Source organism: Mustela nivalis (assembly GCF_964662115.1).
Source record: "Mustela nivalis genome assembly, chromosome: 2".
Classification (NCBI taxonomy): domain Eukaryota; kingdom Metazoa; phylum Chordata; class Mammalia; order Carnivora; family Mustelidae; genus Mustela; species Mustela nivalis.
The window spans coordinates 135,278,853-135,306,505 of record NC_139021.1 but is presented as its reverse complement, the minus strand read 5'-3'; the positions used below and the strand labels follow the sequence as shown (position 1 = coordinate 135,306,505).

The 27,653-nt window shown below is 39.2% G+C and overlaps 2 protein-coding genes across 3 annotated transcripts in view; one reads left to right on the top strand and one right to left on the bottom strand.

Annotated features, from left to right (window-relative positions):
- The first annotated feature begins 22 nt into the window (after nt 1–22).
- On the top strand, nt 23–22,692 carry AP3M1 (adaptor related protein complex 3 subunit mu 1). The gene is made up of 9 exons (XM_082717327.1): nt 23–406; nt 10,780–11,055; nt 11,717–11,888; nt 14,729–14,866; nt 16,238–16,323; nt 17,323–17,456; nt 18,511–18,718; nt 19,939–20,083; nt 20,563–22,692. Exons 2-9 carry the CDS (start codon nt 10,783–10,785, stop codon nt 20,661–20,663), a joined length of 1,257 nt encoding a protein of 418 aa, XP_082573453.1. The 5' UTR covers nt 23–406; nt 10,780–10,782; the 3' UTR covers nt 20,664–22,692.
- A 1,287-nt stretch (nt 22,693–23,979) lies between these two features.
- Nucleotides 23,980–27,653, bottom strand: part of VCL (vinculin) — a 114,170-nt gene continuing 110,496 nt past the window's right edge. For both annotated transcript variants that reach the window (XM_082716804.1, XM_082716805.1), the window contains one exon: nt 23,980–26,084. In XM_082716804.1, the coding sequence (XP_082572930.1) occupies nt 25,938–26,084 (147 nt within the window). In that variant the 3' untranslated portion in view covers nt 23,980–25,937. The remainder of the gene's footprint in view (nt 26,085–27,653) is intronic.

Here is a 27,653-nt window from a genome sequence, read left to right as displayed (position 1 = left end):
CCCCGCCTCTCCTGACTCTTTCCACTCGGTGTCTCTCCCTTCCACAGCCATTGGCCCAGCCCCTCTCTGGCCCCGCCCACCCGGCAATAGGGGGACCCCAGACTGAGTTAGGCTGCGTACGAGCGCCTGAGTCCACATAGTGCGAAACCTCCCTTTTTTCTAGGTTCTGGGTGATCTGAAAGATCTAGATCCTAAACCTCACGAGACATCTTTCTTCTCATACTATGTCTTTCCGCTTATTTAATTTTGCAGTACTGTAGCCCCAGGTGGTTTTTTTTTTTGAAGCTGTTAGGCAGGCAATCTATTTGGGCAACCAAGCTGCGGGGTCCTCGCGGCCTTCTCAGCTGCCTCCGCCGGGGTCCGGAGTGGACCTGGCGCCGAATCAGTGGCTGGCCCAGGTGTCGGGGTGAGTGTGGGGAGGTGGGGAGACGGCGGACAGGGAACAGCTCGAAAACTGGGGAGCAGGCTGAATAGCTGGGGCTGCGGACTTTAGTCTGAGCTGCGGGAGAGTCTCCGATGCTGACCGCGCCTCTCTCTCGGCCTTCCGGGCTTTCTTGCCGGCAGGGCCGGAAGGGAGAGGTGCACCTGCAGCCTGGCCTTCTCGGGTCCCAGGCCCAAGAGGTTCAGATTTATTGGGGTCCTTCTCCGTGCTTCGGCGCGGGAAAAAGGTCTTGTCACGCACGGTGAGCTGGAGTTCCAACAGCTTGGACGTCAGCTCCAGGCTTCTGATTTGGAAGACAAAACCCCTAACTAACCTGAACAGATACCCTGTTAGAGGGTGGCACCTGAATGAGCTTGGGGTAGGGAATACCGTGAGGAAGATGTTGCAGTTCTTCAGGAAAGGTGACAGGAATCTAAACGGAGTATGGAAAAGTGAAGAGCTCTGTGGCCGGTTGGATTTGTTGGATTTGGATTGTGCCCGAAGTTGAAGTTTATAGCCTATATGATTAAGAAGGTGGTGCCATTAAAATTAGGAGACCTTACATGAGGAAGAGGAATTTTGTGGAACTTGGGATATATCCAGTTCGAAACCGTGGCTTAGGTGTGGATGGTAGAAAGATTTTAAGGGGGGTCAGGGGGGAAGGGTGGAAAGTAAGCTGAAAAGAAACTTTCGAGGTAAGAACCAAATCAGGTGATATTTCACGTAATAAGGTAAGAAGTATTTGGTTTGGTTTGGTTTGGGGAAAGTTATCAATGACATGAAATGCTGCAAGGGCCAAAGGAGCAAGTTGAAGTCTGAGGCTAGGAAGCTGGATTTGAGAATTAGGAAGTCGTTAGGCCAGTAGGCTTTAAGGCACTTAGTAACTGGTAGGAGAAACTGCAAGTGTAACCTAATCCTTCATCATTTGGAGCAGGAACCAAAAGATTATTGAGGATGTCAAGTCCCTAAGAGGATCGGGTTTTTTTTTTTTTTTTTTTTTTTTTTAAAGAATACAAGGCACATTGTGTTTTGGGACAGAAAGCTAGTAACCAATGTGATGTGTAAGATTAAAGATTCAAGAAAGTGGAGATAAGACGCAAGAAGAGAGAGAATGGAGTCAGGTCAAAATTACAAATGGAAGGATTAGTTTTGGAGAGAAAGGAGAACACTTTCAGATGAGACCATAGGAAAAGCTGGGGAATGAGGTTAATGAGGAATTACCTGAAATTTACATATCTTTGGTAGGGAAGCTCTCTTTGTAGTAAGGTTAGTTTTTCTTACTAAATCTTAGGATTTTTACAATATTTCTAAACATTCGCCATAATATGCTATTGGAGTTACTTGCAGAATAGATATTTTTTAAGCAGCCCAATAATATCTCAATGCATGAGTGGCAAATGGCTTTTATAGAGAAGAGGAATTCCCTCTCCCTCTACAAATGATCTCACCTGTTACACAGAGAAATTAGAAGCAATCATCTTCCTACAACCATATGTACAAATCTTCTTCCCTTCCAGTTTAAAGAGGAAAAGTGTCCAGGGGTACCTGGGTGGCTCAGTCAGTTAAGTGGCTGCCTTCAGCCCGAGTCATCATCCCAGGGTCCTGGCACAGAGCCCCCCCACCCCCGTTTCTTCCTCTCCCCAGTCTTCTCCCTCTCCCCCGCTTGTGCTCTCTCACACTCCCTCCCTCTCAAATAAATAAATAAAATCTAAAAAATAAAAAGGAAGAAAAGTGTCCCTTACTAAGGAAGGCATATCCTTTCATCTAGTCTCCCAGTACCATCCTTGCTTACCCTATCAGTATCTTTTGTTTTTAAATTATTTCCTCTCCTACATTATCTATCTTTCCCCTTCTACTCAGACCTTTCCTTCAGCAATTAGGAATATTCTTCCTTAACTGCGTGAAATACTCCCATTTATTTTCATGTCTTTTCATGCCCTTCACAGCTAGAGTTCTTGAATGTATCATCTACTCTCTTTATCTCTGATTTTCCCACTTTTTGTTATTTATTTCTTAGCCCATGTGTTGTTCCTGCATTCTACTGAACTATCACTAAAAGTACCTTTGCTAAGATCACCAATGTCCTCTGTGTTAAATCATAAATTCTCAATAGGGACAAAAATTGCTTCGTGAGGTGCAAAAAAGAAAAAATCATAATCTTTATTTATAAAACAGTATATATATAGTGCATAAGGAGATATTAAAATCTTATGGGGGAGGATATGATTGAAGGGGAGTCTGAAAAAGCCCTCAGCAGTTAATTTAAAAAACAAAACAAAAAATAGACATTTTCAGTTCTTTTTTTTTTTCTTTTTTTGTTCAGTTCTTCTTGTAGCTTGACCTCTTTGTGCCATTTAAAATGTTTAGTATTCCATTCTCTGGAAACACGTTAACACAACGTTGGTTACTAAAAATCGTTACCCCCACCCACCCTTTTTTATTGCTCTTCGGCCACATGTTCTCAGCTTTTTTTTTTTTTTTTTTAAATTTATTAATTTGACAGAGAGAAATCACAAGTAGACGGAGAGGCAGCCAGAGAGGGAGAGAGAGAGGGAAGCAGGCTCCCTGCTGAGCAGAGAGCCCGATGTGGGACTCGATCCCAGGACCCTGAGATCATGACCTGAGCCGAAGGCAGCGGCTTAACCCACTGAGCCACCCAGGCGCCCCTCTCAGCTTTTTTTTTAAGGCCTTCTTCCTTAACCCACTTGCTCTTCAGGTGTTGGAGTTCTTTCCATAGCTGTCTTCTTAGTTAGTACATTCTCTCTTTGTAGTTTTTTTTCTCCTTGTAGCTATAATTCCCATTAACAAAAAGTCATGTTTACTCCTTAGTGTGTCTCCAACTCAGCTTCTCTTTATATCACTAGACCTACATATCTAATAGTCTTTTGAATATATCCATTTGGGTCAAATATATCCAGAATTGGGTCAATATACAGGACCAGGGCTAAGTGCCTCATTTTTCGTCTCGTCTCCCCAAATCCACCTAATCTGCTCAAGCCTAAATAGTTCTCTTATCTTTTTATTTTATCCATCCCTACTGTAGTCCAGGCCATTACCATAATTTATCTCTGAACTGGTGTCCTGTTATTCAATTTCCACAGTACAATTTCTCTTAAAACTGTAAATCGGATTTCATGAGTTCCCTGCTTAGAATCCTGCTTAAAACCATGAAAAACTGCACTGAGAATTAAGTCAACCAATCTCCGCTTATCTCCTTCTCAGGCTCATCTCGCCACTTCCCTTCACCTCCTAAAATTACTAAATTTATACTGGATTTTTTTTTTTTAGAGATTTTATTTATTTACTTGACAGACAGAGATCACAAGTAGGCAGAGAGGCAGGCAGAGAGAGAGAGAGGAGGAAGCAGGCTCCCTGCTGAGCAAAGAGCCTGATGTGGGACTCGATCCCAGGACCCTGGGATCATGACCTGAGCCAAAGGCAGAGGCTTAAACCTCTGAGCCACCCAGGCGCCCCTATACTGGATTTTTTTACTTGTGTTCTTTCTCACCTCAAAGATTTGTGGAATTTTGAAGGACACTGTATTTCCCCCATCATGATAAGAATTCCTTCTTACTGTATTAAGTTGTTTGCCTTATTTGGTGAACTTTAAACTGAGTTCAGAGACTTTGTTCACTTTTCTATCCCTATTACTTACCATATATAAAACATAAAACTACTTGTTGAATGAATAAATGGTCAAAATACTGCCTGAGAATCAGAGAAGCTAGATTCTTCCCTGGTCTCATTCTCTTACCTTGCCTATCGGCCCTTCCTTCTATGCCTCTGTTCTGTTTTATGTAAAAGGAATACATTTTCTTTTTGAGACATTATTCCAAGGACATTTTGACTAGCGGTCTTCCTCGACTTATGCTGAGGTTATGTCCTGAAAATACTGTAAGTCAAAGATGCATTTAATAGACCTAGACCTACTGAGCCTCATAGCTTAACCTAGCCTACCTTAAATTGCGCTCAGGACACTTAACATTAGCCCATAGTTCAGCAAAACTACATAACACAAAGTTTATTTTATAGTTAAGTGTTGAATATCTTGGGTAATTTGTTGAAAACTGAAGTGAAGAACAGAATGGTTTGCAAATGTATTTGTTGTTTACTCTGGTGATCAGGTGGCTGACGGAGTTGAGTCTTGCAGCCTCTGCCCAGCATCTCAAGAGTATTATGTCGTTCTCCCAGAAAAAATCAAAGTTCGAAATTGAATGTGTAGATTCTAATGGATGCATATCACTTTTGCACAATTATAAAGTAGAAAAGTCTTAAGTCAAATTGTAAGTCAGGGACCATTTGTACTATAATTGCTTTGTTTATGAATCATCAGGTTGACCGTTCAACATTGGGTAGGAAGGATTTATGAAATATTTAAGATGCAAAGTTCTGATGGAACTTTCTCACATGGCTTTAACATAAGCTGATAGCATTCTGTTTTCTGATTCAAAAGTCACTAAAAACAAAAAGATGGTTGTGGTTGCAGTGAGTATGCAGCTTTCCCGGAAAGTTTATTAGAATGATGAAAGGAGTAACTGCAGCTATTAAAAGGATAAGCAACTAAAGAAACAGGCTAATTTACACTGCCACATGTGACATTTATTTGATTGTTATATGCATTAGGCTCTTGATCATAAAGGAATAGAAGAAATAAGCTCTCTTATCTCACAATAGAAGGGTAAGGTGGGTTTTAAAGCTAAGCACTGTTGAGAGCTACAAGTGTTATGCTTTCATCGGAGCCTTAAGGAAGCAAATCCAGATGGCGGGTAACTTGCTGTATTCTTCAGAGATTAGAACTATTGCCAACAAAAACAACTTTGGTGCAAACTTCCTGGAAAGAATTTTTCACCAGTTTAAGAGGATGAATTGGAACCTGGCCTCCAAAATAAAGGAACTGTGAAGTCACTTGCTGCAAGAACTTGCTGCAAGAACAAGCAGTTCTTCTAGGGAATACTGTGGCAGCAGAGTTCCACAGATCCATACGAACTATACCTTCTATAGGATGAATGATTTAAGAAGCTAATTTATGTTAGCTCTTTTAAATATAATGCCTGCTCTAAATAATTTATTAGAACACATTTTGGCTTCTAACTACATTAAGAAGCCCATCCATCAGATCTTCTTAAATTATAAACCCAAAGAGCATATTTGTTGCTCAGTCCTATATGGTAACCACCAGCTACATGTAGTTATATACATTTAAATTAGTGAAAATTAAAACTTCAGTACATCCATTGCATTAGCCATATGTCAAGTGTTCAGTGGCCACCTATGACTAGTGGATACTGTATTGGACAGAGAAGATACAAGACATATCCATCACTGCAGGAAATTCTGTTGCACAGTGCAGCATTAGAGTATGTTCCTAATAATTATGTATGTACTTATAATTAGTCTCCAGGAGCCCACGATTCACCCAGACCTGGGTTTGAACCCTAGCTCTTATACTTATTGTGTGATCTGATTTAACATTTCTAAGACTTCATGATCTTATCTGTAAAACGGGGGTAAGCACAATATTTATAACATTGAGTCATGAAGATTCAGTGAGATAATGTAGGGAATTGCCTAGCATAGTGCCTGGCCCACAGTAAGTACTCAGTATCTTTTAGATATTATTAATTTATTTATTCTTAATGAATAAAAAATTTTGGAATAGAGCTAAAAATTTAACTTTGTAAAGAATACGATATTCCATAGCTGGCTCACTTGAAGTGCTCAAATCTGAATCTCTGAGTAGGTTACAGTGTTCTCCTTTCAGCTATACTTCATATTTTAGATGAGATTTTATTTTAAGAAAATGTGTTATAATATAAATTTAGCTGCAGATCTTATCATTGGATATTCCTGTTTCTTTTTTTTTTTTTAAGTGTATCAACAGAGGTTATAGTTAAAGTCAGTAGCTTCTATATACAAGTCTGTATTCTAGTGACACTACTTAACACTCAAATAGAAATATAAGGCTGACACAAAGCAAACCTGTTAAAGCATCTGACTAGATAAAGAAGAAAAATTTAACAAGTTTCAGTATTAACCTAGAAAAATTTAGTAGGTCCAAAGCCTAAGGGTTTATTGCTGCCAACTCACAGTGATTGCTTGGCTCAATAGAGATGGCTTTGAACAAAGAAACATTGTTTGTTTCTAATGAACAAGAACGTAAAAATGTTAACAGCATTCATAGTTATTAATACAGTAATTACTAAAACACATATTAGTAATTGGTAATTACTTAGTAATTAAGTAATTTATGTAAAAACTTCTGAACATGTGCCAAACAGGAAGGGGAAATCATTACCAGATAGTCCTTAAATGTCAGCTGCTTTCATAAAATAAATGACTTGCTCTCAAAAGAACTGGTCAGGTTGGTGTCATTATTTTATGAACTGAATGAATCCATTCTGTAAAGTCTTCCTTTCCTCTTTGGGATTTATCTTCTCAGAGAAGCTGTATGTATTCATTTTAAATGTTTTACAGTTGGACTATACTTAGATAATACATAATTTTGAATTACTGGACCACTAGGCTAAACACCTTTATCTACATAAAAGAAGGGAACATCTTAAGGTAATTAAATAGTTTTCTACTGTCCCCCATTTGCAAGGATAATAAATTTTTTATTTGAAATGTAGTTAACACTCAAAAAATTACATGTCACAATGTAAAACCCAGTGAATTATCACAAAATGAATACAACTTGTAACTATCATCTTGATCAAGAAATAAAACATTACAAGCACCTTGGTAAATATCCCCCATACCCCTCTTAGTCACTGTCCCCACTCTCCATAAAAGATAGCATTTGATTTCTCAAACCATAGATTAGTTTTGTCTGTTCTAGAATGTCATATAAATAGAATCATACTGTATGTATCATATTATATTTGGTTTTGTTTGTTCAATATTGTGTTTGTAAGTTTCGTCCATATTTGCTTCATGTAGCAGTAGCTTGTTTTCATTGCTGTATAATAATTCATTTTCATAGTACACTATAGTTTATTTTTCTATTTACTGTTAATAAATATCTGAGTTCGAGGTTTTCGCTATAACAGTATATTTTTACACATGTTTTTGGTGCACAATTGTACACATTTATGTTTAATCCACCTGGAAGTAGATTCATGTGTCACAGTTATTAAGAATATTTTTTTGTTTTGTTTTGTTTTGTTTTGTTTTGATTTTTTTTTTTAATTTATTTGACAGAGATCACAAGTAGACAGAGAGGCAGGCAGAGAGAGAGAGAGGGAAGCAGGCTCCCTGCTGAGCAGAGAGCCCGATGCGGGCCTCGATCCCAGGACCCTGAGATCATGACCTGAGCCGAAGGCAGCGGCTTAACCCACTGAGCCACCCAGGCGCCCTATTAAGAATATTTTTAAGCAAAATATAATTCACATGCTATGGAACTCATCATTTTAAAGCATACCGTTTAGTAGTTTTTAGTATATTTTTAGTATATTCACAAAGTTGCATAATCATTATCTCTAATTCCAGATGTTTATCACCTTAAAAAGAAATGGCAAACCCATAACCACTAACTAACCCATAACCACTAACTCCACATTCTTCCCTCCCACCCAACCCCTGGCAACTACTAACCTAATTTCTGTCTCTGTAGATTTGCTTATTCTGGACATTTTATAAAATGAAATCATATAATATGTGACCTTTTGTGTCTGGCTTCTTTTACCAAGCATAATGTTTTCATGGTTCATTCCTTTTTATGGCTGAATAATCTTCCATTGTTAGAAAATTATTTACCCATTAATCAGTTGATAGACATTTGAGTTGTCTCCACTTTTTGACTATTCTGAGTAATGCTGCTTGGAACGTTTATATACAAGTTTTTGTATGGACAACCATTTCCAGTTCTCTTAGTTTTATACCTAGGAGTAGAATTACTGAGTCATTTGGTAACTCTTACCTTTAACTTTTTGAAAGAATTCACTGTTTTCCACAGCGTCTGTACCATTTTACATTTCTGTCAACAATGTATGAGGGTTCTAGCTTCTCCACATTCTTGCCAGTACTTGTTACTGTCTGCATCTTAATTATATCTAGCCTAATGGATATGAAATGTTACCCCCATTGAGATTTTTTTTTTAAAGGTTTTATTTATTTGTTTGACAGAGAGAGACCACAAGTAGGTAGAGAGGCTGGCAGAGAGAGAGAGAGAGAGAGAGAGAGAGAGGGAAGCAGGCTCCCCGCCGAGCAGAGAGCCCGACGGGGGGGGGACTCGATCCCATGACCCTGAGATCTTGACCTGAACCGAAGGCAGAGGCTTAACCCACTGAGCCACCCAGGCGCTCCCCCATTGAGATTTTGATTTACATTTGAAAAGATGTTGAGTACCTTTCCTTGTGCTTGTTGATCATTTGTGTGTATATCTTCTTTGGAATAATGTTTTGAAATTCTTTGCCTGTTTTTTTTTTTTTTTTGTATTGTATTGCCCTTTTATTAAGTGTTCTCTTTATATTTTGGATAATAGTCCATTATAAAATATGTGTTTGCAATTATTCTCTCATTCTGTGGGAGTCTTTTTATTCTCTTGATAATGCCCTTCAGAATACAAAAGTTTTAAATTCTGATACAGGTTATCTGTTTCTTCTTTTGTTGCTTGTGCTTTTGGTGTATTCTTAAAAAATTATCTAATCCAAAGTCATAAGGACTTAATAGATACCTTTTTTCTAAGAGTTTTTAATAGTTTCAGCTCCTATATTTAGGCCTCTATACATCTTGAGATAATTTTTGTATATGACGTAAGTAGAGGTCCACATTCTTTTTTTTTTTTTTAAAGATTTTATTTATTTGACAGACAGAGATCACAAGTAGGCAGAGAGGCAGACAGAGAGAGAGAGGGGAAGCAGGCTCTCCACTGAGCAGAGAGCCCCATGCGGGGCTTGATCCCAGGACCCTGAGATCATGACCTGGAGCTGAAAGCAGAGGCTTTAACCCACTGAGCCACCCAGGCGCCCCCACATTCATTTTTTTGCATGTGGGAATCTAGTTGTCCCAGCACCATTTGCTGAAAGACTATTCTCTCTTGCACTGAATGGTCTTGGTAATTTTATCAAAAATCAATTACCATATATATATAAAGGTTAATTTCAGAATTCTCCATTCTATTCCATTGATCTGTATGACTTTTCTGCCAGTATCACATAGTACGTTTGTAGCAGCAGGTTTTGAAATTTGGGAGTATGAGTCCTCCAGATTTTTCTTCAAGATTGTTGTGGCTATCCTTGGTATCTTTCATATCCAAATGAATTTTAGGACCATCCTGTTAGTTTCCACAAAAAAAAAAAAAAAAAAAGGCAGCTGGGATTATAGTAGGGATTACATTGACTCTTAAGCCAATTTGGAGGGTATTGCTATCTTAATGATATTGTTTTCTAATCCATGAATGTGAAATGTCTTCCCATGTTTTAGATACTTTTAATTTCTAATTTCTTGCAGTGATGTTCTATACTACTCAATGTATACTAATAGTGCTCTGTACTGTTCTATATTAATGATGCTCTAATACTATTCAATGTACTTGCTCTTTTGTTAAATTTAGTCCTAAATATTTTGATCTTCTTGATGCTCTTGTAATTGGAATTGTTTTCTCAATTTCATTTTCAGATTATTTATTGCTAATGTGTAGAAATACAATTGGTTTTTAAAAGTATTAATCTTGTATCCTGCAACCTTGCTGAATCTGTTTATTAGCTATGATTTTGTGCATGTGAGCATGTGTGTGTGTGTGTGTGTGTTCCGTAGGACTTTACATAGACAAGATTTTAACATCTGCAAATTGAGGTAGTTTTATTTCTTCCTTTCCATTTTGGAAGCCTTTTGTCTCATTTTCTTGCCTGATGGCCCTGGCTAGAATCTCTAGTACTATACTGAATAAAAATGAGGAGAGTGAACACCATTGTTTATTCTTGATGTTAAGGGGAAAGCTTTTAATCTGTAGTCATTAAATATGATGTTAGTTATGGGATTTTCACAGATGCTATGTTCTCTTGAGGTTAGAATATTTCTTTTTCTAGTTTGTTTTTCTTGTAAACAGGTGCTAGATTTTATCAAATGATTTTCCTGCATGTTTTAAAATCATTATTTTGTCTTTTGTGTAGATTGTATGTTATATTGATTGATTTTCATATGTTGAACCAATCTTCCATTCTTGGAATAAATCCCATTGGTGTATAATCTTTATATGGTGTGGATTCAGTTTGTTAGTATTTTGTCAAGGATTTTTACAGCTATTCTTGAGTGATATTGGTCTGTAGTTTCTTCTGATGCCTTTCTCTGGTTTTGGTGTCAGAATAATACAAGGATACTTTTTGATGTACACTAAATTTAAACTTTTTTCCCCCCAGAAAATGATCCACAGTCTATTTCTCATAAACTGTTCCGGTGATATATTTCTGGAGAAGCACTGGAAGAGTGTTGTGAGCCAGTCGGTCTGTGATTATTTCTTTGAAGCTCAAGAGAAAGCTGCTGATGTTGAAAATGTACCACCTGTCATTTCAACACCTCATCACTACCTCATCAGTATATACAGGGACAAACTCTTCTTTGTGTCTGTCATACAGACTGAAGTGCCCCCTCTCTTTGTAATTGAGTTCCTACATCGAGTTGCTGACACTTTTCAGGTTGGTTATTCATCAACTCTTTTGAACTTAAATTACTCAAGTTAGTTGGGGGTGGGACACCTAATCATATTCTTTAATTATCCAGCTTTTGATGTGTCTTCGGTCTCTCTCTTCTTTTCAACTAAGCTTAAATTCATGAACCCTTTTTTTGTAGGGTACACAGCAGTGCACATGGCTACTCCATTCAGTAAAACCTGGTAATCTCATGGTCATGGAAACCATATTTATATGTATTACAGATTATGTCATCAGGAAACTGTAAAGCCCTCTACATACAGTTCCTTGAATGGTCCCAGGATTTTTATTGGTTATGTAATCTTCTAATATTTACATTTTATTATCTTGCTAAGTGTACCAAATAATTGAAAATATACCGGTGTTTTGTGGGGTATCTAATCAGGGCAAATTAAGTTTATAGTTCACATCCTAGTTTGATGTTTCAAAGTCCTCTCTGGATTAATATATAATAGGAATTCAGTTTAGTCTAAAAATATTGAGAAAATATTGAGGACTAGAACTATAGAGTTTTTTTTAACTCTGACATATTTTCAAGATCTTAATCAGTGAATTATGCCTCTGTAAGTTTATCCTTCTGAACAGGGTGTTTAGAAAGCCTTTCTTCATGTGTTCCATTGTGCAATATTATGTACATTTTGTTAAGGACTACTTTGGTGAGTGTTCGGAAGCTGCAATTAAGGATAATGTGGTCATTGTATATGAGCTCTTGGAAGAAATGTTAGACAATGGATTTCCACTGGCTACTGAATCTAATATTTTGAAAGAACTGATTAAACCACCAACAATTCTCCGTTCTGTCGTCAACTCTATTACAGGTAAGGTAAAAACATGCTGCATTCGGAACTGAGCAATTAAAACTTTATAAACAACTCCTTGTTGCTTATGATCTTGCAGATACTAAGGTAGTCCAATTTGGTCAGAGTTAAAGTTAGTGCTATTGTTAAAATGAATGTGTATTTCTTTTCATGAGGAAACTAGATCTTAAATGATAAAGAAAACTTGATTATTACTCTTTTATTAAAGACCACAAAAACATTATCACTATTACTTAACACTAAATAATATAACTGAATAAATTTTCCCTGCTAATCCTAAGGAAGCTAATATAGTGAAGCTATAAAAGGGAAGCCTATATGCGAGGCTACTTAGAACATCTAATCTATTTATAGACTGCCATTTTACTATTTAAATTAGTATTAGTTTATATAATGTGATGAAGATGTTAACTAACACTATACTCAGTAATCATTATAGTATATAAGTGTATCAAATCAATGTGTTGTACACCTTAAACTTAACCCCATGTAATATGTCAGTGGTCTCTCAATACAAGCTGGGAGAAAAATAAAAATTAATAAATAGCATTATAAAACTGGCTACCCAGTATAAAACTGTTACTACCCCCAAATTACTAGGAAATAGAAAATTTAAGACTCTCTACCACAGAGGACATATTGTCTCCTCCAAGTCTTTCTTTTATACATGTAGAAGATTTATTAAGCCAAAAAGAGATAGGAAATTAATCTATTTGTGAGATCTTATGCATTGTGGGCCTTGTACTTGTGTTACAAGTTTCTAATTTTTGTTTGCTTTTTGAGTATAGGTAGAAATAGGTACGTCCAGATGACAGTATTTTTTGAGAATATTGAAGTCTTCTAGAAAAAGATTACTGTCAGATGTTACATGCCACACCAGCTACACTTTCTACCATTTTAAACCCCTCTCCAAGTATAGTTGACCTAAAAATAGGGCAAGAGAGGCCTATGATAAAGCATTATTCATCTTCTGTATAAGGCTGAGCACTGGGAGAAATTCAAGGAAAGATGAGATGGAGTGTATGTGCCTAAAAGTTACACTTTGGATGGGAGATTGGGGGAAAAAAATTAAAGTATGTAAATAATATAAGATTATAAAAGGCAATTCCATACTTTATGAACAATACAGTGCCACTGGAAAGTACAGATAATATAGTACTAAATGGAAAAAAAATAAAATTTACCAAAAACTCTACAAAACTATAAAAATTTCTCTTAATTAAACATTCATACTGACAAAAAAGTTCTAAGATGTTTTCACTAATGACCACCTCCAGCTAAGGAACTACGTATGGTTCCTTATGTAGGAAGGAACTTTTTTTTTTTGCTTCTATACTTTCTAATTTTTTTTTTGCTGTATACTTTCTAATTTCTAAAATAAACATGTATTTCATAGTTACTAAAATACAGAATGAAAGTATATAGGTTATTAAGGCAGTGCATTATGGAATTAAGAGAATGGTTCAGTAAATGAATTGTGGTGCTTGGCCCAAGTGCAGGGCCCTCGAAAAGCAGCAGAATTTAGGGAGAGCGGGAGGAATAATAGCATTTTGTAGATGGAACTATATGAGAAAAAACACATACAAAATGAAAAATGTTGATTTGTATGAATTCATTTAGCAGGAACAGAGCTGTTTTTTTAGCTGAGTAATGAGATCTAAAACTTAAGAGTTAAGTTGAGGAAGTTCTTGAATAGTCAGCTAAATATTTAGTTTTTATCATAAAGTCAGTGTGGAAACATTGTAAGTTTGAACAGGAAGGTGAAAGCAGTGCTTTTAGAAAATTCTGGGAAGCTAAATGTTTGGAGAAACAAACACCATCATAATTAGACTGTAAAGTTATATATACAGTATGATTGCAACTCTATTTTAAGGTGCAGTCGGAAAAAAAGCAAACTTATCAAAATCAAAAAAAACAAGTGCAACTTATTTATGAGGGAAATGTTTAAAGAAATATACCAAAATGTTAATGGTAGTTGTATTTTGGTAATAGGAAGCTAGATTCTTTTTAGCCCCTTTTCTGGACTTTCCATGTGTTATGTACTACTTTTTTGAGCATGTACTACTTTTGAGTTGGAAATGTAAATTAACCAAAATGTTAAATATGTCACAGCTCAAGGTTATGTTTTGGACAACCAGACTGATTTTCAGACGTATGTCAATTTACCAGTAAATTAGCCAGATATTAAACATTAGCCATATTGCAGCCATATGGGTGTGCTGACCTTAAAATGGGAAAAGGCCAAAGTGCGTTCTTCATCCAGTTACTCTGCTGAGGCCTGCTTGGCAGCATGTCATGTAGAATTTAAGCTGAATACCAAAGGGCCTACTTAGCACTCTGTATTCTCAGTGGAGACATTTTATCGGCAGGTTTTAAAACAACTAGCCTCTTTTCTTCATCAGTGGCTGCAGGACGAGATTTGTTGTTGAGCCACTGGAATTAGGTTAGGTTACTGTTAACACACAGGAAGCAAAAGATAAGTAAATGAATTTAACCTGGTTTGGCACATAGAGGACCACGTGGCCTATTTCTGTCTTCTAGAAATTTGATCATATTGGTATGGCTATATCTCCTAACAGTTCTGGAAACTGTCCACAACTTCAGTGAAGAAAAACCCAGACATTAAAGAAGCAGCTATAGTATTCTTTTTTTTCCTGTTAATTGCTTTTCTTTTTTCATTTTTAAAGTGAACTATACACCCAATGTGGGGCTAAAACTCATGATCCACAGGTCAAGGGTCACACACTCTACCAACTGAGCCAGCCAGGCACCCCTGTTAATAGCTTTCCGGATCACCATTTTATGCATTACCTTTGCTTTCTCTTTTTCCGGCTTTCCAGGCAGTAGTAATGTTGGGGACACACTCCCCACTGGGCAGCTGTCCAACATCCCATGGCGCCGGGCTGGGGTAAAGTACACAAACAATGAAGCCTATTTTGATGTCGTTGAAGAAATAGATGCAATTATAGATAAATCAGGTAATTGCATGCATGTGGTCTTATTTGGGAAAACAGTTGAGCTGACATACGCTGAATAGAAAATTGAAATCCCTTGGTAGTGTGGTTTCAGCAGAAAGGCATTCATTTCCTAATGGCTTAAAAATCTGTTTATTTTGCCCAGAGGTTACATATAATTTTCATAACCACTAGCTGAGATCTGCCAAACCTTTGTAAATCAGATCTCATGCTGCCTCACTTTAAACTAGCTATTACCCTGTATGCCTCTCCCTCTTCCCATTTTTTCAGCATTTATTGTTTATCTGCCATGCACCATACTTTTGCTACCACTGTATATGCAGTACTTGTAATAAAGACCCCAGACAAAACAGCAGTACTGTATTAGAACCATAAAATTCTATTAAAACATCTGGTCCAACCCTCACATTTTTATACCTAAGGAAACTGAGGCTCAGAAGGGTTTAGTAATCTGCTTAAGGTCATACAGCTAGTTGGTGTATGAAAATCAGCTTTCGTGAATTAATAGCCAGTATCTTTTCTTCAATGGGTACCCTTTTCATTATAAAATTCCATCATACAGAGTAATAGCTGTACTATTATGGAATAATGGCTCCTATTTCTTAAAAGTTAACAGCTTAGTCTATCTCAATGAGAAATTTTCCTTATTTTTAAATTCCATCAAAAAATATTTTTTTTTTAAATTTATTTATTTGACAGACAGAGATCACAAGTGGGCAGAGAGGCAGGCAGAGAGAGAGAGGAGGAAGCAGGCTCCCTGCAGAGCAGAGAGCCCGATGTGGGGCTCGATCCCAGGACCCTGGGATCATGACCTGAGCCGAAGGCAGAGGCTTTAACCCACTGAGCCACCCAGGTGCCCCATCCATCAAAAAATATTTTAACTTCAAACACTTTTTTTTTTTTTTTCTAAGAGGGAAAGAGTTGGGGGAGAGGGCCAGAGGCAGAGGGAGAGAGAATCTTAAGCAGGCTCTACACCCAGCATGGAGCCCAAGGCAAGGCTCGATCTCATGACCCTGAGATCATGATCTGAGCTGAAACCAAGAGTCAAGACTTAACTGACTGAGCCACCCAGGCACCCCCAAAATACTTTAATTTCATATCCAGCAGTCTTATAAGGTTGACTCCACAAAGATAGAGGCAGTTTTGACATTCCTTAGAATTACCACAGTCCTACCAGTTAGGCGTGGGCCATGGTACTTAGTGAAGAAGCTGTCATAACCAATGTAATGGATCCCCTGTCCACTAACTTGTTAGTAAATGTGTAAGTTTCATTATGTCTGACACCCAGAAGGTGTCTCCATTACCTCAGATACAGTGATTTCTCTAGTAAAGACTCAGAGTCCAGTGACTTTATCACTTTCTTTCTTTCTTCAGGATCTACAGTCTTTGCAGAAATTCAGGGGGTCATTGATGCTTGCATTAAGCTATCTGGAATGCCTGACCTTTCTCTTTCTTTCATGGTAAGTTTTGTTCTCCTGCCACGTAGCTCTTTGCATGCCTTCTATATATGAAGTACTAAATGAAATGATAAATACTGAGAGATGTTTGTATCTTAGATTATAAGGATTATCTGAGAAATTTTCTAAGATTGATTTATTTAGAGAGAGAGATAAAGAGCTCACACTTGAGCGTGAGCAGAGGAAAGGATAGAGGGAGAAAAAGAGAGAGTCTCAAGCAGACTCCTTGCTGAGCCAAGAGCCCGACGTGGGGATCAATCTCAAAATCCTGAGATCATGACGTGAGCCAAAATCAAAAATCAGTCACTCAACTGACTGAGTCACCCAGGCACCACCTATCTCAGAAATATTCTTAGCCAGCTTCCCAAGACAGTGGCTTAGGTAATGAGCATGGCCTTTATAGAAGGTTGAGGAGAGGTCTCCTGAGTGTGTTAGAAGAGGCTTAAACATCTGGCTGGCTTTCACAAATCACTTATTGAATTATTATTTGCTTTGCTGGTATGAAAGGTCATTGATCTTTTGCATTATTTTAGACTCAGCATGATACACTACTAAGAAAAGAGAATGGAGTTCTGATGCTAACTTGTCCTGTCCCATGTATAAAATATTTTGGGGGCTTCTGGGTGGCTCAGTCAGTTAGGCAGCTAGCTCTTGATCCTGGCTCAGGTCATGATCTCAGGGTCCTGGGATCAAGCTTCACATCAGGCTACATGCTTGGTGGGGAGTGTGCTTGAGGATTTTCTCTCTCCCTCTCCCTCTGCCCCTTGCCCCTCACACATGCATTCTCTCTTTCTATCTCTCAAATAAATCTTAAAAAAAAAATAGATATATTTGAAAACCTTATGAAACCATTAAGTTTATTATTAAGTTTACTGTGGCCATAGTAACAAAGTCTTAACATCACTGTTTTATCCTTAGGGAGTATTTAATTTCTCAAATATCTAAGTAAAGTTGCCATATTCCATGCATTCTGTGAATATTGCCTTCTTGTTTTCCTGGCAGAACCCACGGCTTCTAGATGATGTCAGCTTCCACCCCTGCATCCGGTTTAAGCGCTGGGAATCTGAAAGAGTTTTGTCCTTCATTCCTCCAGATGGAAATTTCCGGCTCATATCCTATCGTGTCAGCTCACAAAAGTATGTTGATGCATCAGCTAGAAATCTGCTATCATGTATCTGTGATGGGTAGCCACCTTACCTTTTTCATTCGGACAGTTGGATACTTGAATTCATCACTGCCCCTATTAGCTATGGCTCACCAGGAAACCCAGGAAGAACTGGTGAAAATACGTATCTAAAATAATCAGTATACCTTAAATATGAGAATATAAAGTAATAGTAAAAGAGACTAGTAAAACATATACCTGAGAACAAGCAAGCATTTTTGACTTTGCATTAGCTGTGCAAAACCTGGAACCCATGCCATAATTTTACTGTGTTCTGTTGACCTTAGAGCTGACAGAAGGAGCTCCAGCTCTCTAGGCTATCTCCCAACTAACTGGCTTCAGGTCACCCTTTTGTGTACTAAGGTTTAAATGAATTGGAATTATGGGTTGTAAATGGTTTGTCCCTTGAAAATATCAGAAGGTATTTGGGTAATATCAGATGGGACTCAGAAGCAGAGGAATTATTTCTTGGCTCTAGCCACATAGGACCTATTTTATTTAGGATAACTTAAAATTATCTTTTCTGTGGGATCTTAATTTCTTCAAACAAGGTCTATTTGCCCCAGTTGTTTATACTATCTTTTTTTTTTTTTTTTAAGATTTTTATTTATTTGACAGAGACCCAGCGAGAGAGGAAACACAGCAAGGGGAGTGGGAGAGGGAGAAGCAGGCTTCCCGCTGAGCAGGGAGCCCAATGCAGGGCTCAATCCTAGGACCCTGAGATCATGACCTGAGCCGAAGGCAGATGCTTAAGGACTGAGCCACCCAGGCACCCCAGTTTATATTGTCTTGATTCCTATCTTAATGTGCATACTTGTGGCTCAGAAATTGTGTGATTCCTCGTGTGGTGGTACTCATACCCTCTGGTAAGTACCAGTGAATGCTGAGTCTCCAGTTCTAGGGGGTATATGGCCCTATAGTGGAGTCAGAGTTAGAGTAGGATACTCTGGACTGAGATTTCCAGTTCTCTCAAGAGCTATCTCACACCATTAATTATGTTTGTGGTTCTGTCTTTCTCTTTTCAGTCTAGTGGCAATACCGGTGTATGTGAAACATAGCATCAGCTTTAAGGAGAACAGTTCTTGCGGTAGATTTGATATTACGATTGGACCAAAGCAGAATATGGGGAAAACTATTGAAGGAATCACGGTAACAGTTCACATGCCAAAAGTTGTACTGAATATGAACCTGACGCCAACACAAGGCAGCTATACATTTGATCCAGTTACCAAGGTACAGCTCCCTCTAATCAAGAGTGAGCAAATGTTTCTGCAGTCTTTATTTATGATGGCAGGGAGGGTGGAAGGAAGGGTTTAAAGTTCCGAACAAGACCTGGAGAGCATACTGAGCTGTGCTCTCACCCCTGGCTGCGGAGGGAATCCCATGTCTGCTGCTGAGACTCATTCTGTTACCCTTCAGAGTGTGCCTTTCTTCATCCATTGGTAATCTAGAGACATATTCGCTGAGGAAGATGTAAAAACCTTTTTAGAAAGAGAAAAACAGTATCTGGATATAAGAAGTTAGTATTAATTAAATTTTCTGTAGTAATTGATCATTACAAACTTTCTTTTTAATTTAAAAGCACTGTTCATACTCTTCCATAGGGGATGCTGGCTAGGAAAGCTGCTTCTCACCATATAAAATAAATGTGCCTTTAGCAATGGGTTTTCAGAGAAATTATAAAAGATGGTTTCCTCTCAGCTTTCTGCTTGGGTAAAAAGTATGATTCTTTTCAACTGCCTGCTAAGTGAAAAGGCGTATTTTTAAATAAAATCATTGAATGTTAAAGATCATCTGTCTAAAAATCCTGTTCTAAGGATTTGAAGAATCTCCCCAGAGATTACCCAGGGCTGAGAAATGAAGGCAGAGCTCCAGATCCCTGGCCCATCACCTTGGCTTCAACTGTAATAGTCTCACTTTCTTGACTAGTACTGAGCTTCTGAACTAAAGATTTTTCTTGACCAAAGAAAGCTAAAAAGTTTAAAAAACACCAATTTAGGTTCCATTTTCTCATGTTACAGCAGAGTAAACTGAGGCCCAGAGACTTACAGTGAAGGTGGTATAGTAGAAAGAACATTTGAAATCAGATCAGGTTCGAATCCCAACTTTGCCTCTAAACTAGCTGTGTGACCTTGAGCAAGTCATTTGACCACTGAGCCTCAGTTTCTTTTTAAGAAGACAAAAGCTACATCACAGGCCTCTTTGAGATAACGTATAAATAGTGCTAAGCGCAGTGCTATATCCAAAAGTAGGTAGATGCTCTACAAATGTTGGTTCTCTGCCCTTGCCATTCAGAGTCACAGAACTGATTTGTGGTAAAATCCCATGAAGATCCCAGGTCTCTTGTTTCCAAGACACTATACTTCATTCTGTACAGAAGTTTATGGTGCCTTTTGAACATCTGTGCTTAGCAAATGGTTCAGATCGTATTTGTTTTTTTATGCCTTTTTAAGGTACTAACATGGGATGTGGGAAAAATTACTCCTCAAAAGCTCCCAAGTCTTAAAGGACTGGTAAATTTACAGTCTGGAGCACCCAAGCCAGAAGAAAATCCAAGTCTCAACATACAGTTCAAGATTCAGCAGCTCGCTATTTCTGGTAAGGACAAGTTTTGACTTGTGTTTAAGGGTGAACTGAGTTCTGCTGAGGTCAGCTCTCGGGAGCTTCAGAGGGTAGGAGCGTTGCCTCTTTAGAAAGAACAACAGCTTGTTTGCCTGCCACCCTGGGCTGTGGGGCCATCCTCTCAGGTACGATGATTTTGCAGAGCTCCTTCTTTCACACAGCTTTCTTCCACCAGACCCTCCTCATCCAAGCACGAAGGAAGGAGTCATTCATACTCACAGGAAGGACTGTCCTTCAAAGACATTCCTGGCCCACATGGGAATCTAAACTAAAAACATCCCCCCACAGTGCTGTAACACATGAATAGTAGAAGGGAGATTGCTTCCAAATGGTAGAAGGGACACTGGGTTAATGTCAGATATACTGGGTAATGTTCATTGCTAAACAAGTAATTGTTGGTTGCTGTGGCCAGGAAAATAATTTGTTCCTTTCCTTACCTGTTCTTTTTGACACAGGCTTAAAAGTAAACCGCTTGGACATGTATGGGGAGAAATATAAGCCATTTAAAGGAGTCAAATATGTCACGAAAGCTGGAAAGTTCCAAGTGAGAACATGAGAAGAGGCCAAAATTCCTCAAGATCTGTTTGTTTTCCTAGTGTCATTATAGTTTATTACTGTTAGGTACCAAGCGGGAATCCATATTCTAGTCCAAGTTCCTGTTGAGCTACACACAGCTAACGAAGTTGCTTAGTAATCAATGTAGGGTTCTGAAGAGGTCTAAGCTAAGGAAACTTTGAATGACTTAGCTTATTTTTTTATCTTTTCAGTTAGGAAGATTCTGGAGGTGATTGCCTCCATGGGGGGGTGGGGGGCTCAGCTGGAGGCTCCACATTGTAACAACAGTAAAGGCAGAAAGCTGCAGTGATAACCTCTCCCCTAAAACAAGTGAACTGATCTCAGCAGGAGCTGTCTCCATCTGTAATATGATGTATCACAAGTGCAGCCCAGCGTCACACCTGATCTTAGCCGTCCCAAATCAGCATCTGTCCCAACAGAGGAAGTTCCCCCCACCCCAAGAAGTTTACAAAAAACTGCCTCTTCAAGTGTTTGCCTTATTCAGCTTTTCACTTGTGCCATTAAGCAAGCACTGTAGCAAAAGCCACTTCCACTGGCCCAGGCAGGGAGCCCCATGGCTCCAGGCTCCATTCTCACTGTACTTGGTCTTGTATTTTTTATAAATAAGATTTTTACGTAAAGCTCAGATTTTGATTTACAGGGACCTTGCTGCAGGAAGTACCATCTCCGTTTTGTGCCACTAGCTCAGCCGTTAGATAGTATAGTCAATATCATTTGTATCAAAGGGGCGAATGCTTTATTAAGGCAATAAAAGGGAACACTACTTCTGCTTTTAGGAAGTTACTGCAAGCACAAGCATTTGAAATTTGAAGCAAATTAAACATCAAAGCAAAACTGAAGTGAACTTTGCCACCTTCATGTTTTATAAAGCTTATCTATACCACTTAAACCATTGTTAGCCTAAAGTCCTCAAGCCCTTGTTCAGCAAAAGCAAGAAAATGTGCCTGTTTCACTGTCTTCACTTTTTTTTTTTTTTTACTCTTTTATCTTTTTTATTGTTGTTCTTAAGGTCTTGAATTTATCTGCATCCCTTGTCTTCAGGGGGAGCTCTCTTTTCATAGTCTTTACTTCCCAAGGCTACAGTGGCCAATAGGTTCCTTCCTGAAACTTGTCATAATTGTTATTTGAACGTCTCCACTGTACTGACAAAGTACTCGGAAGTACATGATATTGAGGCAGTAACAAGATCCTCAGTAACACTGACGAAACCATCATCTTGGTTGGGAAGTCAGTCTAGGGTTGTATCCTTTCACTCAACTTAACTGGCTTTGAAGTCCTTGCCCAGTCATTTTGCCTCATTAGACACGAAGAATGGAAAAGGCTGAGAGATACAAGTGCTTGTTCTTCATGGTTCCCACTTGTTCTTGCTTATGCTGTTAGTTTTCTTCTTATGACTGACTCCATTCTCTTCTTTCGTCTTGGTTTATAACTCCCTTTTCCATGTAATGCTAAGAATGGCCCTTAAATTCATCCCATTCTGCTTTCAAGGGCCAGAGGTCGCTGCTGCTACAGAGAGCCCACCAGACAGCAGCCTTCTTACCTTTGCCTGCCTAGGATACCCAGCCTGCCTTTCATCTAATAGGAAACGGCACTTTTTGCAAATTTGAAATTTCTTGGGTAACCAAATCAGCTTGGCAGCTAAAAGCAAGATGTTGCCAAATATTTATTTCCTTTGCCTAAGGTTAATTACCCAGTCTGATTGCTTTAATTTTTAATGTCTTTTAATGTCCTATCTCAAAAGGACAATCAGTACATTTGCTTTTCTTTCTGCGTAACCCCTAATCTCAACCAGGTGTATCTGGACTATCCAATTTTCTTTCTGTGCTCCCTTCTCTTATATATAAAAAAGCAGATTACATGCCAAGAGTCCATTGTCTGTAGCAATTTCTGCTATAACTTCTAAGTAGACTGATTCCTTTTACAATTAAATTATTGTATTTATTAATTTGAATCCAGCAAATCCTTTCTCTAATCTGGCTATACTGTCAATAAAAAGGTGAAAGCAACAAGTTGATTTTTTAGCTTGACTGTTGATTGAGCGTTCTCAGATGGACACACGTCAGCATCACAGCAGGCTAACCATGACCGGATTCTGTTCTGTATCATCACATAAGGTGTAATGGTTGCTGCGAAGCACTTGCAAGTGCTCCTCTCTTCACCTCAGTGTGTCAACAGCCACGGATACTTTCTCTGAGCATCACCCTCTGGCCAGAGACTGAGCAGCAAGTGATCAAAGTTACTCTCCCTATCATCACCACCACCTACTAATAACAAAGATCCATGAATAATTAGTAGTAGCAGAATATTTTTCAGACACAGAATCCAGTTAATCTCAGAATGGTCCCTTTTTATAAATTCTTAAAGGAGACCTCCTAAGAATTTTTTGCATGAGGAAGTTACCATCATTCAGAGAGAATTCATGTGATGGATTCATCCCTAAAGTACAATAGAACAACCCTTGGAAGATGCTGGTCTTCACTGTTCTTAGAGTCCTCTGATTTGAGAAAACAACTAAAAAATATAGGGCAGCAGGAAGGTGGCACCCATGAACATATGGTGAGCAACAAAAATGAGAATTTGTTTTCAGATATTGCCGAGCTCATTCCGTAGCCTTGGACATTTTTCTTGAACTCCAGCAATCTGGAATCTTGCCTCCCTGGTCAGCAACACTTCTAAATCAGAATAAATGTAGTCCGCAGCACTCTCTCTCTTTAGTGACCCCTTTCAGATCCAGAAAATCGGGCAAAAACAGTGATGTGTCCCTTCTAATCCCAAGTACCTACTCCTACTTTTGGTCTGTGCTTCCTCAAGCAAGAGGAATATGTCCCCAAAGCTAGTTCGGCCTTATAGTCCTGGTGAATCTCTGACAGCCCTATCGTTCTACCTTGGGCTTTGAAATATAAAAGCAATAGACCTGCAGTGTTCTTGTACACATAACAGCTGTGGCCCTGTCAGGGTGACGATCCCCACCACTAGCTGGGGCTGTTCAAGATGACAACAGACTACTTCAGCCAGAGAATGGACCACATCTGGTGTTTTCCTCCTCTTGTTCACTCCTGTCACCTCCTCCTGCTGTAAAATCCCCAAAGCTGGGGTTCAGTACACGGACCCTCGTTAGGTAAATACACTGCTGCTATACAGTACTAGTACGCTGTTCATCCAGTTCAACACATGGATTAAATAAACCTCTTTGGTTTTGAGATCCTGAGGATTAGTTTCATTGGCTATTTTTCAAAACAAAGGAGAAAGCTGATCTAAATGTTTCTGCTAAAATAATATACCCATCATTTAAAGCATTATTTATACAAATGCACTTTATTGTTTTAAACAGAACAAAAGAAGAGGCAGAAAATATTTGCATATAACAAATCCTAGCTTATAAATGTAGTTTTTTGTGATGATGTCTCTAATCAGTCTTCAGGGATTTTTTTGTTTTTTGTTTTTTTTGTTTCACTGTGTCTTGAGCACTGATATTAGAGAAAAGCACATCGGCATAAAGTGTAAACCAGTGTCTCAAAACACTGGAAGAACCTGGAGAGCAGACATGATTTTTCTTATTTCCTCTAAGTAATCTTTCATAAAACAAAAGGTGATCTTTGGCATAGATTCATACTTTAAAGGCATTAATATTGCATTTATATCAGGTAAGCAACTATACAAATATGCTGAGGGCCTTGAAAATAATATTCATCAGTTAAAAGAAAATAGAGGAAGCCTGAGTGTACAGTACCAACTGAAGACAGGTTTTACACAGTAGATGTTGGGATTTAACACACATTGGAAGTGAGAAGAAAGGACATTCAGGCAACGGTTCTTACTCCTTTACTCATCCAGTTCTGGCTTTGGGAAAAAGTAGGATTTCATGTGCTGGGCAATGCTTCGACAGCAGTGATAACGCAAAACAGGAAAAATTCTTCTCTCTCACTTTGCTAATAGGAAACTTAACGGTGATAATTAAATATTATATCCATTACTCATGAGCATTGGTACTTGGGAGGGAGGTGGGGATAACAGGGACTTGGTTGAGGGAGGTAGGAATATAGAGCACTATTTCCCACTGATTCATCCCCAACGGAGCCAGAGTTCCAGACTGCAAGTACCAATCTCCCTTAGGTAGCAAGTGCCCTTCAGACAGGATTGCCTTTCTATTAAACATTCCTGGGGGGCAAGCACCAGTTCTTAGGTGAATTTCCAAAGGATAAAAAGGATCTTTCAAAATTACAATGAACAAACACATATCTTTAAAATCTTGTTTAGGAAGGGTATGAGGGAAGAATACAAAAGCCAGGATTGGGGACATGATTTGGTTAAAAACTAAATGCAGCATTACAGCTCAGAAAGAACAGTAAGAGCTAAGAATGAATGATAAGGCCTCAGCACAGATCTCTGCAGGCAGTGACAAAGCATGAGGTGCCTGAGAGTGGCCATGCCGGGAAGAAGGGCAGGGCCTCGCCCGGCTACTCTGCCCCTCCGGCGGCAGAGAGCACCAGGACACACAGTGTGTGGGATGGCTACCTTCACAGGCCGAGGCGGGATATAGGACAGGAAGCTTCCCTAGCACAGACGTTGCTCAGGGGCAAGGTAAAGACAGAATCGTGTGATTCTGTGATTTCCTCCTGAGAGTGAAATTTGGTTTTGCACTGTGGGAAGTGAGAAGGATTAACCTGGGGAAGGGCAAGAGGTGAATCCAGGCCCCATGTGCTGGGGCTCCCCAGAGGCCATCTTCCCTTGTAGCAGCAAGCTCACTTCTGAAAAGGACCCAGATAGCACAGCCAGGGTCAGGAGCAACACGGAAAGCCAAAACAAATTTTGGAGGCACAGTGATTTCCTTCTTAACTAACTTGCCTGGGCCTGGGTCTTGGGACCCTGGTGGGGAGGATTGGAGGGGAGGGGGAAGAGAAAAGGAAGCAGAAGAGGAACTGTCCCCTAGGGAATGAGGGCAGAGCAGGGTGTTAAGTCTTGGCTTCTGAGCTTATGTGAAGTCCATGGGCTAGAAACCCAGCCTTCCTATTGGGATAGAGTGTGCACAAGTATAACTGTGTTGGAGAATACAGGCTTTATACGGAGAAACATTTCAAAGTGTCCATGACAAGAGTATAAATGGTTTCTAAAGTGAAGAGGCCCCATTCCTTTCTGTTATGTCAGGCCAGGATGTGGCCAATAACCCCCTAGCAATTCTTGGCATCTTCTGGGACTCAGATCATTTCATTCCATTTAGTAGGGGTTTCTGTGCCAACCAGGTTTGACCAGGTGCCTACTGGTACCAGGGAGTCTTTCTAACCCAGCGTAGTGTAAATCCAGCATCTGTTCGAATTTTGATTGAAGCAGCTTCTGCTTCTCGAACGGTCTCCTTCACAGACTGCATAAGGTTCTGGGCATTGTGAACCAGCATCTCTGTGGCCTGCAAGGAAAGAGAAACTCTCCATTACTTGTCATCCCAGAGGCGGCCCTTCCTTCAAAACCAGCCCAAGCTTGGCATGGGCTGCAGGTCCCCCTGCCTGCGACCGGGATCCCCGTACTTATTGCATCACTGGGAGGTTAGGGGGAGCACCAAAAAGAACCCCAAAAAACCCACCCCTGATTATGTACTATACCCTCAACCGGCCTCTAGCATATACTCTTGCCTGCTCTTCAAACAAGCTTCTGCCTCGGGCTCTCACTGTTCCCTCTACCTGAATGCTTTTCCCTTGTGGCTCAGCCCTCACCTCCTTCAGATCTTCGCTCAGAAGTCACTTTGGTGAGGCACCCCTTGCCCACCTTACTTTAAATCCCAAACACCTTCCCAAGTGACAGCATTGCTCATCCTCCAAGTCTTCATTTTTCTCCATAGAACCCATCCGTACTAACTACTACACTTTATGTAAATTTTACCTAGTTTGTCTGTTTTTCCTGATTTTATTTAAAATTTAAGTTCCACAAAGGCAGTGATTTTTGTGAGTTTTGTTCAATGCTGTGCCCCGTGTTAGGCCAGTGTCTGGCACAAAAGAGGTATTTCATAAATATATAATTTTAACAATGAATGAAGAAATAACCAAATGAACAAACCAATCATTTGTAAATCCATGAAAATCTTTTTTTTTTTTAATATTTTTTATTTATTTATTTGACAGAGAGAAATCACAAGTAGATGGAGAGGCAGGCAGAGAGAGAGAGAGGGAAGCAGGCCCCCCGCTGAGCAGAGAGCCCGATGCGGGACCCGATCCCAGGACCCTGAGATCATGACCTGAGCCGAAGGCAGCGGCTCAACCCACTGAGCCACCCAGGCGCCCCTAAATCCATGAAAATCTAAATAAATAAATCTCCTAAGCACACAAGCTTACAGGGCTAGGATCATACTAGGACTCCAGCACAGAAAGTCAGAGAACGTATTGATTCATTAGCTCCCATTTCTTAATTCTTATCTCTTTTTGAGCCAACAAAAACCAAACAAAACAAAAAAACTATTTTTGAGCCATAGACCCTTTGAGGATTTTGTGAAGTCTCTAGATTCTTCCCTGGAAAATGTTCACATCTGTAAAATTTGTCCAGGCAGTTTCTAAGGGTTCATCAGCTCTGAGAGGCATAACTATGGGCTTAAATTCCCGGTCAGCTGATCTTTTCACTCAGTCAACAAAGAGGCTGAGGCCCAGATAGGTTAGGAGATTTGCAACCAAACTTACACAGTAATCAGGATGAGGACTGAAAACTTCTGACTTGCAGTCCTGTGTTTTTGCATTCTTCCACACTATCAGTGTCTATCCTTTTTTATTAGAATATGAGGCAGAACGTAGTAGATATTCTCAGAATACATTTGTGTTGGTTAATTAAATGACATGGTCTGAAACTATGAGTTCTATCCTTCCTTCTCTGTTTCCACCACTTCCTTTTCTTGAGATGAGACCACATGATGGGAAACAGCCCAGTGCCCACACCCTGCCTAGAATAGTCAGGGGTGAAGATCCAATACCCATGGTGCACGAGGAGGGTGAGG

Bases quoted from the DNA above. Each gene is read 5' to 3' on its own strand.
- AP3M1 (XM_082717327.1), top strand. From the start codon at position 10,783: ATGATCCACAGTCTATTTCTCATAAACTGTTCCGGTGATATATTTCTG. The intron at 18,719-19,938 runs GTACAGCTCCCT...TGCCTTTTTAAG, and splicing joins CATTTGATCCAGTTACCAAG to GTACTAACATGGGATGTGGG. The intron at 20,084-20,562 runs GTAAGGACAAGT...TTTTTGACACAG, and splicing joins TCAGCAGCTCGCTATTTCTG to GCTTAAAAGTAAACCGCTTG.